General features: G+C 43.2%; 1 protein-coding gene across 1 annotated transcript in view; it reads right to left on the bottom strand.

Moving 5' to 3' along the window:
* Positions 1 to 1163: 1163 nt before the first annotated feature.
* LOC137424881 (transcription factor E3) overlaps positions 1164 to 14248 on the bottom strand; it is a 64991-nt gene continuing 51906 nt past the window's right edge. Inside the window, exons 7-8 of the mRNA XM_078769098.1 lie at positions 8454 to 8601; positions 1164 to 2640 (exon numbers count right to left, since the gene is read on the bottom strand). Coding sequence (XP_078625224.1) covers positions 2212 to 2640; positions 8454 to 8601 — 577 coding nt within the window. The 3' untranslated portion in view covers positions 1164 to 2211. The remainder of the gene's footprint in view (positions 2641 to 8453; positions 8602 to 14248) is intronic.

Below are 14248 nucleotides of genomic sequence, written 5' to 3'. Positions count from 1 at the left end.
TGCCGTGTAAATGAATCATAACTCAGAAGCAGGCAAATGCACGCCTAAGCCACACAGACATATGGGGAAAAGGCAGCCAGCCTCCTTGCTTCAATAAAACTATTATTTTTTGGGTTTATAGCAATACATAGTGCAGTGTTAAGAAGCTAACAATTTTCTTGGAAATGGAAGAAAAATTATATTATCAAACAAATATTTAGGAATTACTTTCCCTTTAACATTTACAGGTCCAGAACATTTTTCTTACCAAATGTGAAATCTAATTTCTGAAAGGACAATTAGTAAAACCATATTGATATCCATTAAAAAGAATCAGGACACCTCACAACCAGGTGGCTTGGATTTCGAAGTGGTTCCTTATGGAAGACGACTCTATTGGAAACAATTTACAAATCTCAAGATCAATGTTACATAATTATTTATGTGGAAAGTCTAACAAGGTGTGCATCGCATCATATTACTTTTTCCAACAGAAAAAGATGTTTTCACACCAATAATGGGAGATGGTTATCCCTGGTGTTGGGCTAGCGGCTAGGGTGCCGGCTTAGGATCCTAGGATCCTGGGTTTGAATCCCGGTCAATCGCTGAATTAACGCCAGGGGGGTTGACTCAGCCTGTCATCCTTCCGAGGTCGGCTAATTGAGTACCAGCTCACTGGTAATTCCCTCCTTGTCGTTAAAGGCGGCAAAAAGGGTTGGCGTCAGGAAGGGCATCCAGCCATAAAAAACATTGCTTCAAAAAGGGGACCGAAAAACAACAACAAACCACGGTTCCCGAAAAAGGCCAACCCCCGCTTGCGGGGAAAAATGGCCTCTAAAGGTGGTTTTTTTTTTTTTTTTAATGGGAGAAAAAGATGTTTACACACCAATAATGGGAGTCATCCACCATCCAAAGCCAGGATATTTTCTACACCTGTTAATCTTCCCCTCCCAAAATTTTGCTTATGTATCCATATTGTGCACCCCTTGCATTCACCCCTACCCCTCTTCATTATCTGCATCCCTTGTTTGTCCGTCTCCGTCTATCTTCTCCCTTTGCCCTGCTATTGGTGTTTCCCCTTTCTCCTGCTCTTCCCTTTGTTATGTTGTGTCCTGATCTGGTCTGTGTCCTTGCTCTTCCACGAGCCTAGACCTTGTGTAAAAAAAACAGCTCGTCACAAGTGATAGTTGTTAAACTATTGTTTATCGTGGTACGGTAGCAACCATCTACTTATTTAAATATATGTTCATATATTATGTACCCACAATGGGAAACCTGATTCCCAGTACTCCCTCTTTCCCATATGTAGTTGGCTTCTCGCCTCTCCCCACTATCCCTCCAGCTTCAGGTTAATACCACGTTCTTGGTAACAGTCATCACTTTACTGGCAAAACCAGGAGATCAATGGATAAAAGTTTAGCAGATTACAATGTCACATGCACATGAGCTATTCCATTGGACAAAAACTAAAAACAGAGAAAAGTGCAAAAGATAAAGTGTGAAGCTTCTATCTGGACAAATTTCAATCCCTCTGTGGAGTGTCATTAGGATCCTTAAGATCCAATATGGTGGTGCGGAGGTAGCGCAGTAGCCTTTGCGATCCTGTCAATTCTAGATTTGATTCTCAACCAGGCTATAAACCGATGAACTGGTGCTTCACAGGCGGGGCGTTTAATCAGAGTACAGAGTTCTTCAAATGGGAGATTATCGTGGAGACCTGTCTGCCAGAATTTATTGATGGAGGACACTAAATATCCCACAGTATCTTCCACAAAGGGTAGGAAATTGCTGCCGGCCACCCTGGACGAATTTAATCTTTTTGCCCTTCCTACCCTATGAGTTAACGTCTACCCATGAGTTACGGCTCTGGCACTCAACCACTTGCCCACAATTGACCAATGGTTCATGGCAAAGCCAAAAAACATGGCCAAGATAAGTAACAGCAATGATCCTCAAAAGTTGGCTTGGACCGAGAAGACCATCGACTTTCAAACTTGTCAAAACATCACGTTCAATATGAAATCAGGACAGTATATCTTGAGGCAGCTTGTACCAGAAATTGCCTTGGACTACGAAACTGCAAACAAAGGAAGTAGCTCGGGAAGTCATGTAATGGTGCAAACCCAGACACACTCGGATACTATGGAAAGCTCAGCTAGACACATAAGAGTATAATGTGGAAAGGCAGCTAGTTGAGAGAAGTAGTAAAAAAGGAAGAAAAAAGTCATGATATTACATATCACCTTCATCCATGCTGAAACTGCTATGGCAGCTGCTGCCCTTTGAGGCTTCAGGTGAGACAGCAGAGAGAATGGGGTCTGATGGACCTAAAGGGCTAAGGGCTGTGTCCTCCATGAGTACATCGTCACTAAAAGCCATCGAGTCATTCCCACAGCCGAGCATTGAAAGCAACTCTTCACAGAGCACTCCATTCTCTGTCGAGAGAGGTTCAAAGCTGGCACCTGCTGTTGCAGATGATGAAGAAGGTGGGAAGTTGCCATTGGTAGAGGTGGTAGTAGGGGTGGTAGCGCTGGCTGTTGTTATGGAGCAATCAAAAAGGGATTGCTCAACCTTAAAGACATGAGCAGCAAGGTCAGATGTGACAAGGCCAGAGGGAGAGGCAATCGGAAGTCCATGCACTTTAGCCTGCATCTCCAATTCCTGCTGAGGCAAAAAGCCAGTGCTTGTAAAGATAGATTAATCATAAGAGCAGGCTTCAGAATAAATTATATATGTCGAGGATCTATGATACCCAATTAACTTATTCCAACTCGTATACATAAAATATGGTTATATAGGTAATTCACCTATTACTATAAAATGCTTGGATGTTATAAACACAAATCATAAAAAGATTGTATAAGGAAGTAAGAAGAGTGAGGCACTGCACTTCTGAGCCTAATCAAGTAAATATCGTATCAGAAGGACAGCATATTCCTCATGTAATGCTGTGCTTGCGAAACACCACTCCCATGCTGTTAGAATGTGATGCTGTGGAAATACGCCATACATGGGCCGCCATGTGAGGGATTGATCTATGTCGATCTTTGGTCAGTTATGCATTGTCTACCCAATCACTATTTGCCATACAAAATGCCTCTACTTCCTCCCTGCCTGGGTGTTAATTTCAAGATGTCAGGTTTGGAAAGCTCCAGCTTAGATTTTAGATTTTAGATTCGGAAAAGACTACAGAAACCCGGGCATTATATCTTCAACTTGTCCTCAGTCAGGTTAGTCTTCAAAATGGAGAGAGCAAGCTGCTTGACAACAACTGCTTCACCACAGGACTCACTGCACATGGCCAAAAGGATGAATAGGATAGCTGCAGACCGATAGCCTAACAATGGCGTAGCCGGGCTGGGTTGATACTTTAGTTGAAGAGGATAGTGTGACCTGAGTGGTGATACCAGTTAGCAGTTTGCAAATAATGTGAGTATGAATTTTTTTTGACTTCAGGCATGGACAACCGGTTCGTGAATGACTTGGGTAAAAAACAGCACCATCAAATTCCAAACAGCATTATTCATCATTGCAATCACAAATTAACACGATAGTGTTAACATATCAAAATATAATGTTAAATCACGATTGTATAGCGATATTATCAAACCAGCAAACAGTCGTCATCTATTCACTTCTGCATTTGGGAGCAAGGTCCGTGTCGATCGCATTTCAAAATCATAATTGTATTGAGGAATTTCTGAAACCACCTTCCTACCTTACGACACCCGCTGGGACCCCAAAACGTTCCACGGAAGGTTATTATATTTCCTTTTAGTAAAATATGCAACTGTAATGGTTACTAAACACTGTCCCCCTGTCATGTGACCAGATCCTCAGCTATGATTGGTGTACATTTTTGGGGACATACAGAGAGCCAAACGCTGTTCCAGATGGCATTGCCCTACGGGCTACGCCGTAAGAATTGCTCTGTCTGTCTGGTGTAAAACTATATAAAGTACTGTCCACATTTCCAGAAATAAACTAGCACAAAATCCCTTCAATGCAGAATTGGGACAAGGAAGTGCAGGGGCAAGATATGCAATTTCAAGAACTAGAGCAGCAGAATACACGGCCTCGGGAACAAGGATGAAAAAGATTGGTTCGAGCTCGTTGCTTGAACAAGCCTGGTGTTGGCTTAAGGGTTAAAGGTGGCTGACTTAAGATCTTTGGGTCCTGAGTTTGAGCCCCTGTCACGCCGTTGAAATAACACCAGGTGGGTTGACTCAGCTTGTCATCCTTCTGAGGTCAGCAAAATGAGTACCAGCTGACTGGGGAAATAAGCCATTCGGCTATGCTATACTGCGTCGAAGTGGCGACCTGTCTAGGATTGTACTCCTTCGCCAAAGAAAATGCTCCGGCAGCTCCTATGCGCCTCACGGCATGAAAGGAATGGTTATTATTGTACACCGCTCCTTTCCTATCCCATGTCCAGGCGCTGCATAACACCATCGCTGGGCACCGAAGGAGACCTGGCAATGACGCACGCTGAAAGGGAGTACTCAGTTTTCACTCCGATTGTTTGTTTGTTTGTTTTTCCAGGCGATATCTCAGCCATCCTTTGAGCTAGGAGGCTGAAATTTCGGCACAATAGTGAGCAAGTCCTTTGGCAAAAACGGTATTTCTTGTTTTTTGATTAATCAAGCAATCGAGTAATTATTTATTGACTATTCAACTAATCAGTTAATTTTAAAAAAATTCGACTAATGACATCTTACTATAATTCACCAAATGTCTGTCTGTCTGTCGGTCTGTCTGTCTGTCTGTCCGTTCGAAGGTACCGTAAAAACTGCTGAACCGATCGCAAATATATTTTGGGTGGGTAATTCTGGGATCCCCAGGAGTAAAATAGGCTATTTAGTTTTCCCAATTTCAGATTTGGTCTCCAGCATTCTCAGGTTTGGACTCACGCATAACATTCGCGTTTGCATGACGTTCATTGTGACGTCTTCTTACGTCGAGCAACGGTACCCGCCCTGCGGGCGGGGCTTCAATTGGGAGGCCCAAATGAAAAGGCAAAATATCGGAAATTGAAGGCTTTTTTTCTTTTAAACGATTTATATAAACATCCGTTAAATCTCGATCGGTGCAGCCGTTTGTGCGGGAGCAAGTATCACCAGGATGTGGCAGTGTGGGAGTCAACGTTTGCACCGATCGCTGCACCGTGTGCCGCACAAACGACTGCACCGATCGCTGCATGGCTGCATTGATCGGATGTGGCATGAAGGAGGATCAGATCCAACAGATCGCTGTCTCCATCGATCTTGCCAAGGCCATAACACCAATCGGCTCAAAATCCTTTGAACTGTTGATTTGGTACAGTTACACGTATCGGGAATTTGGTACACGTATCGGGAGTACATATGACATAGCAATTGTGAACACGATTATCGATCACGATCATCACGATCATAGTGTATCGATCACGATTTGAAACACGATGGAATAATATTTACCGATATGAACAGTGAAGTGGCTTTTATTGAAATTCTAAAGATACTGTTTAGATTTTGATGATTTTCGTGTGATATGATTCAACGGATGTTTATATGAATCGTTTAAAATTAAAAAAAACCTTCAATTTCTGATATTTTGCCATCGCCATATGCAGATTCGCCACGGACCCACGATCGATGTTTCTCTTCGTGAACGTAACCAGTTTGTTTGCGAACGGGTACGTTTTTCATGGAAGTCCTTCACGAACTTGCTGTCCATGTCTGACGTGCGACTGAAGGTTCTACAGGAATGTGGAATTTATTGGTTTCATGCTTTAGCATTCACCGTATCTGCATTGCCTGTTTGCTTCTGGCCTCCCACCCGTGCGTAGCACGGGTATTTCTCTAGTTTCATTAATTTTCAAAAAGATACAGCTGCGGATGAAACATTGGTGGTTGAGGTATGCTGTCAGCCAATTGATTAAGAAATTATTTTACAATTATTATTTATTGATTTTAACTATACAAATAATCAATCAATTATTGTACACCTCTCCCTCCCAATACCGTGTCTATGTGCTGCCCTGGCAATGCCGCACTGCAGGCTGTTATTTATTTATTTGGCATGGGGGCGGTGTACTTTGAATGTATCTGTACTTGTTACTATTATTATTAGTTGCTTGAATCATTGAGTAGAATCAGTAAGAATCGTACAATTCAGAAGTAGAGGACAATGTGTGTGCAGAAATGACTACTGTATTATCAACAGAGTTCATAGCATTTATGAAAAAGACATCGCTTCATAGCACGAGCTAAATTTCCAGAGCTGTGACAGATAAATCTACAGGGTGTCTCAATAAAATCTAGACAGATTATAAATCAAAAACTATGCCATCTTGTCACTCTGCACTGCTTTAAGGGTAACAACTGACTAATTACATGATTATACCATCGTACGCTGAAGCCATGCTAGGTATTGGTAACACTCAACATCACCCCTCTCTCTGTTATTAGTCCCCTACCGGTGTACACCGGAGGGGACTATAGGTTTGCACGCCGCTCATCTGTCTGTCCGTCCGTCAGTCCGTCAGTCCGCCAGTCCGCCAGTCCGTCAGTCCGTCAGTCCGTCAGTCCGTCAGTCCGTCACGCAAAGAACAGTTTTCCGGACTTTTTTTCTAGACTCTTAATGCTAATGATTTCAAACTTGGCACATGCTTTCCTCATGATAAGTTACAGATCAAGTTCGAACTTCACGACGTTTCGATCATTTTTGACAAAGTTATGGCACTTTGAACTTTGGGAATTCTGATAATTCTGATGATCCTTAACTCAATGCCATTTTAAGTTTTAATTTCCTTTAAAAAAGATTTTCTCTGCAATAATAGGACCGATTGAGATCAAATTTTCACCGTATGGGGGACTCGGTCTGTAGAATATTTTAATGGTAATTATGACATCACAGGTCACGTGGTTCGGCCACCATACTGTTTTTCGTGAAAACACGAAAACCCCTTTTTCTCTGCAACGGCTGAAGAGATCGAGGCCAAACTTTGCATGTAGAACGGATACCCATAACGAACAAAAAAGTCAGCAAGCATGACGTCATGCATCACATGGTTTCAGAGTTATGACGTTTTTAAGTATGAACCTTTAAAACCGAGCTCCTCCCTCATTTTCGATCCAATAGAGGGGAAACTTTACAGATCTGTTCAGCATGTCTGTCTACTAAAATGTCCTTTTGGAATTTGCGATAGGGCACGTGGTTTGGCAGATATCGTTAATTAAACGAAAATATTTTTTTAAATGGATATCTTGTTTATTCTAGAGTTCTCCTCAAGCCGCACCGCGCGCCCTCAGCCTCTTCTGCGAACGTCAAAAGCGTGACACAGCGCGCGCTTTCGGGACGGGCGGAGCCAGGCCGAGCAACATATATATATATATATATATACACATCAATCATTGATCGTGAACCGGAAAATATAAGAAATTACTGATATTTAGCGACTCGAAAGGTTCTTTATCAACAACTTATTTTCTCGTGCTTCTGCTGACCTGTCTGCAAGGTGTATAAATCGAAGTCCCGAGTGCGAATCACAGGTGAGCCCATCCTGAAGTAATTAGCGATTGGGAACGATTCAGAACCTGTGGGTAAATAACCCTTGGTAATTTCCCCAACAGTTTTCCGGACGACAGACTGCCGGTAGGGGACATGTATTGCAGCGCAATACTCAGAATGCTTGTTTAATTATGTTTTCTGAAATATTAAAGTCTGCATACATTTTCTTGAGACACCCTGTATATAGTAGGTTGATTCTGCAACAGGTTTACCAGACACGATGGTGTAATGGTTAGAGTATCTGCTCTGAGTCTGGGTGGTCAGTTGCTCGAACCCAAGCAGAGGCACACCACAGACTTAAATGGTACGTGCTACTTCCTTGTTTGGTGATCGCTATTCAAAAAGGATAGACCACAGACAAACGACCATAGGTTGGCAACCATTTCACAGGTTTGATGGGTCTAATGGCCTCCTCCTGCATTTGATTTCCTTTTGTAAGGTTTGTTATGCCAATCTTCCTTCACTTATAAGAGAAAAATTGGTGCAGATTTTGGTGCAGATTCCTTCAGTTATAGAGAGTGGAGATGCAATAGGAGACCAAAATGAACAGCATGAATTTGCTACTGAAAATAGGGTGGTAAGCTCGAGGTGTTTCATGATGTTTTATGGGCAATATAATCAGGATGACCACATATAATTTGAAGAGAATATTTATTTGTGCTAGCCCATAGGCCTCATCTTCATGAAAGGTACCATGGCATCTTTAATATCCATATGTGTGGAGACAGGACTGTATCTGACAAAAGTACAAATGTAATGAGCAGTCGTGAGAGGTTTCTTTAAATACCCCTTAAATGGCAACAGCAAGTAATGGTAAATCAAGTGGGGGGTTGTAAACCCCAAATAGTGGTGGTGATGAGGATATGGGATTTTGTGTGTGTTCATGTCTGTGTATATAGGTATCCATCCCACAAATTTCATGCCTGCACACGAAGTAACAAGCTGCGGTTGATACTCTCCAGCTGACGTTGTCTTCCATCAAGCTCGCGGGCACGCTGCTGTTCTCGCTGCAACTTGCGGATATAATCCACAGAAGCCTTTAGAATTGTGCCCTTGTTCCAGCGAGTGTCTCTGCAGCAAGAAACAATCAAAACTATAATGGTAAAATAAACGCACTTCTACAGGATGGTAATGCAGTTCAAACTATGAATGATATCTAAGAAGTATGCATATTTACACTGTAAGTGAACAGAAGAGGAAGCGCAGATAAACATGTTATCCTGCATTACAAATTTCAAGTTCAGAACAAGATTAAGAGGCAGCGTGGCGATTAATAGCATGCCCAACCCCGGCGATGACTAAGAGTCCCAACCCAGCAATGACAAATAGGTCCCACCCCAGCAATGACAAATAGGTCCCACCCCAGCAATGACAAATAGGTCCCACCCCAGCAATGACAAAGAGGTCCCAACCCAGCAATGACAAATAGGTCCCAACCCAGCAATGACAAATAGGTCCCACCCCAGGGATGACAAAGAGGTCCCACCCTAGCAATGACAAAGAGGTCCCACCCTAGCGATGACGAAGAGGTCCCACCCTAGCGATGACGAAGAGGTCCCACCCTAGCAATGACTAAGAGGTCCCATCCTAGCGATGACTAAAAGGCCCCACCCTAGCGATAACGAAGAGGCCCTACTCTAGCGATGACTAAGAGGCCCTACTCTAGCGATGACTAAGAGGCCCTACTCTAGCGATGACTAAGAGGCCCTACTCTAGTGATGACTAAGAGGCCCTACTCTAGCGTTGACTAAGAGGCCCTACTCTAGCGATGACTAAGAGGCCCTACTCTAGCGATGACTAAGAGGCCCTACTCTAGCGATGACTAAGAGGCCCTACTCTAGCGATGACTAAGAGGCCCTACTCTAGCGATGACTAAGAGGCCCTACTCTAGCGATGACTAAGAGGCCCTACTCTAGCGATGACTAAGAGGCCCTACTCTAGCGATGACTAAGAGGCCCTACTCTAGCGATGACTAAGAGGCCCTACTCTAGAGATGACTAAGAGGCTCTACTCTAGCGATGACTAAGAGGCCCTACTCTAGCGATGACTAAGAGGCCCTACTCTAGCGATGACTAAGAGGCCCTACTCTAGCGATGACTAAGAGGCCCTACTCTAGCGATGACTAAGAGGCCCTACTCTAGCGATGACTAAGAGGCCCTACTCTAGCTATGACTAAGAGGCCCTACTCTAGCGATGACTAAGAGCCACTACTCTAGCGATGACTAAGAGGCCCTACTCTAGCGATGACTAAGAGGCCCTACTCTAGCGATGACTAAGAGGCCCTACTCTAGCGATGAGTAAGAGGCCCTACTCTAGCGATGACTAAGAGGCCCTACTCTAGCGATGACTAAGAGGCCCTACTCTAGCGATGACTAAGAGGCCCTACTCTAGCGATGACTAAGAGGCCCTACTCTAGCGATGACTAAGAGGCCCTACTCTAGAGATGACTAAGAGGCCCTACTCTAGAGATGACTAAGAGGCCCTACTCTAGAGATGACGAAGAGGCCCTACTCTAGCGATGAGTAAGAGGCCCTACTCTAGCGATGAGTAAGAGGCCCTACTCTAGCGATGAGTAAGAGGCCCTACTCTAGTGATGAGTAAGAGGCCCTACTCTAGCGATGAGTAAGAGGCCCTACTCTAGCAATGACTAAGAGGCCCTACTCTAGAGATGACTAAGAGGCCCTACTCTAGAGATGACTAAGAGGCCCTACTCTAGCGATGAGTAAGAGGCCCTACTCTAGCGATGAGTAAGAGGCCCTACTCTAGCGATGAGTAAGAGGCCCTACTCTAGCGATGAGTAAGAGGCCCTACTCTAGCGATGAGTAAGAGGCCCTACTCTAGCGATGAGTAAGAGGCCCTACTCTAGCGATGAGTAAGAGGCCCTACTCTAGCGATGAGTAAGAGGCCCTACTCTAGCGATGAGTAAGAGGCCCTACTCTAGCGATGAGTAAGAGGCCCTACTCTAGCGATGAGTAAGAGGCCCTACTCTAGCGATGAGTAAGAGGCCCTACTCTAGCGATGAGTAAGAGGCCCTACTCTAGCGATGAGTAAGAGGCCCTACTCTAGCGATGAGTAAGAGGCCCTACTCTAGCGATGAGTAAGCGGCCCTCCTCTAGCGATGAGTAAGAGGCCCTACTCTAGCGATGAGTAAGAGGCCCTACTCTAGCGATGACTAAGAGGTCATGCAAGATTTTATTTCACATGCTTGCGTGCTAGTGTAGCTTGTGTTCCCATCTCACGAGGTGATATCTTGCACGGCCACGTCTTCAATTTCTGCAGGGAAGCACTAAAGTCGGTGCTGTGCTCTCTCTCTCTCTCTCTCTCTCTCTCTCTCTCCTTGCTCAACTGATATTTAACGTATTTTTTCTTACATGTTGAAAATATAAAGAATACATCAGTAAGTGACAATGGTGCTAACTTGAACGGAACTCAGTAGAGAGTATACCTCCGCCTGGTTGGCCATATCACTCAGTAGTGAAGAATCACTTTAAAAAATTATAGTAGCCGAATCCGAATCCAGATCTTCACCAAAATCTAATCATTTCGTCCATGTCACATATCTGCCAAATCTCTGCCAAATTTCGTCCGAATCCGTCCACAACTTTTTGAGATATTTTGTTCACAAACGGACAAACAAACAGACAGACGGACAGACAGATAGACAGACAGAGGTGAAAACATAACCTCCATCCACCTTTGGTGGCGGAGGTAATTACTGGCACAATGCATGCATGGAACAAATTAGCAGCTTGAAGAATGTACAGTCGTGGCCAAAAATATTGGCACCCTTGCACTTTTTTCAAATAATGCACAATTTAATCCAGAAAATTGTTGAAATTTAAAAATCTATTCGTATCCACATATGTATTTCTTTGGTTTGCAGTGGAACAAAACAAAAAAAGGTGAAAAAAATACTAAAACTTAGCTTATACCACACGGAAATCCTAAAATGGCCCGGACAACATTATTGGCACCTTTTAGAAGTTGTTAGAAATAATCAGGTTTCAAGCAGGTGATTCTCCTTTGCTTTGGAATTGAACTCACCCATGGTGAGCTGCGGGTGCCTGCAACATAAAAATAACTCATTCAAATTCAACCAGTTTGAATAGAGAAAAGGAGTCATTCTGCTCTTATGTGTCACTGTGTGTGACACAGCATGGAGAAAAGCATGGAGCAGCGCAATGAGCATGTAGAAAAGAAAGAAATCCAGAGAATTGTCTGAGGAGATCAGACACAAGATTGTAGCCATGCATGGACAATCTCAAGGCTACAAGTCCATCTCCAGAGACCTTGATGTTCCTGTGTCCACCGTATACAATGTTATCAGGAAGTTTAAGGCCCATGGCACTGTAACCAACCTCTCTGGAAGCGGCCACAAGAGAAAACTTGATCAAAGATTGTAGAGAAGGATTGTTCGAATGGTGGAGAAAGCACCTCGATCAACTGCCAAACAGATTCAAGCTGACCTTCAGACACAAGGTACGACAGTTTCAACTCGCACCATCCGTCGCCATCTCAATGAAAGGGGGTTCTATGGATGGTAGGAGAGCCAGAACTGAGAGAGACATAAGAAAGCCCGACTGGAGTTTGCCAAAACACACCTGAACAAGCCAAAATCCTTCTGGGAGAATGTCCTGTGGACAGATGAGACCAAATTAGAGCTTTTTGGTAAACCACATCATCTCTATGTTTACAGAAAACAAAATGAAGCTTCAAAGAAAAGAACACCTTCCCTACAAACATGGAGGAGGTTCAGTACTGTTTTGGGGTTGCTGTGCTGCCTCTGGCACTGGTTGCCTTGAATGTATGCATGGCATCATGAAATCAGGAGATTACCAAGGCATTTTGGAGCGCAATGTTCAACCCAGTGTCAGAAAGCTGTCTCTCTGTCGAAGGTCATGGGTTTTGCAGCAGGACAATGACCCCAACACACACTTCAAAAAGCACCATGGATGGTTCCAGAACAAAACGCTGGACTGTTCTGAAGTGGCCAGCAATGAGTCCAGATCTAAATCCCATTGAACACCTGTGGGGAGATCTGAAAACAGCAGTTGGGAGAAGGCACCCTTCAAATCTGGGAGAACTGGAGCAGTTTGCACAAGAAGAGTGGGCCAAACTGCCAGTAGAGAGAGGCGTAGGAAGCTCATTCATGGCTATAGGAAGCGCTAGACTGCAGTTATTTTGTCCAAGGGCTGTGCTACCAAATATTAAGTCGAGGGTGTCAATAATTTTGTCAATCCCATTTCTTTTTTTTCTGATTTTAAAGGATATATAAAGTTCTGAATCCAAAACAAATGTTCTGTAATATTAACAGTGAAATAAAGAATTGTGGAGACCAAATATTTTTGTCAATTTCAACTTATTTTGAGAGAAAATAGAGTTATTTGACAAAAGTGCAAGGGTGCCAATATTTTTGGCCACGACTGTATTACTTAAAGTTAGCCTCACTAAATTCTACACTTCAGGAGAAGGTAATGGCCAGCCAGGCATCCTCAAACCTTCCAATGACCTGTCCAGAACTTTGATGCTTCAGCTATTATTAAAAACATCTAAAAATGGTGTTCATGCCATTATTATATTTTCCAGTTTGTATGTAGCAACAGGGTCACAATCCTATCTGCAATTTTTTTTATTTTGAATGTGCAAATATAATAAAGAATGAAAACATGTTTAACCGAGTGAATAACAAGAGGAATATGCAATCAAATAAAATTTGTCCAGTAAGAATTAAAATCAAAACCATGCAATTGCTTCTCGTCTTGCTCCATCAGAGGTAATATAATCCAAAGGTCTCCGTGTTAGCAGTAAGCACAACGCTGAATTCCCAGATCTGCTTCAAACCGAGTGCAGAATCGGTTGTGAATTCTTAGTTTATATTGCTTCACTTCTGACATTATTCTTCCCACACCTGTCCTTCTATCTCTTTCCCACTTGCCCAGGTTGCACGTTTTTTTTTTCTTCCAGAATCCTACCCAATTCTAAGCTGGACACACATCTCCCTCCATTCCTTCATCCCTCTATTCTCTTATCTGTGGACCGACTCCTTGCTTATTATCTCGTACACCTCCTCCCACACCCTCCAGTCTTCCCTAAATACTGCCAATTGTCATATCATGACAATTTCTCCCATACCTACACCTTCTGGCTTCTAGTCTCACTGACAATCTTCCCCCACTGCCCCTGACCCTCTTTCTGCCACTCATCCACTCATGTGTTGTTTTTTTGTCTCTTTGTTCTCATTTGATCATCTGTCATTGGTAAAGCTGCTACCCTTTATCGTTTAGCTCCTCTAAAAGCCTAGATTTCCATATATATATATATATATATATATATATATACTGTATATATTGTTGTGGATATGAGAATGTTTTTTTATTTTATTGTTGTGGTAAAATGTTGTTGTAAAAGGTTGTTGTAAAATATCACCCCTCCTCCCTCCGTTTGTGGTTGTATAAAGGTCAAAGGGCGTTCCCGTAGTTAGTCCATAAAACATACATGCAGGACACGATATATTTTTTTTGACAGTTATATCCTTATTATGTGTATTAGTGTAAGGCTGTGTCTTCCATTAATTGAAATACTCCATTGCACCAGTGAAAGAGATAGATTCCCTTCATTCCCACTCCCAACACTTCCATTCCCCCCTTTCCGTCAATTGCAATTCGCATTGCCAACTGCATGTTGGGCGGTTTTCCCTTCATCCGCCATTGACCACGAG

Source organism: Myxine glutinosa, unplaced genomic scaffold (assembly GCF_964187855.1).
Source record: "Myxine glutinosa unplaced genomic scaffold, kmMyxGlut1.1 SCAFFOLD_1154, whole genome shotgun sequence".
NCBI lineage: Eukaryota > Metazoa > Chordata > Myxini > Myxiniformes > Myxinidae > Myxine > Myxine glutinosa.
Note: the sequence above shows the minus strand (reverse complement) of the source record. Positions and strands in the feature narration are given on the sequence as shown.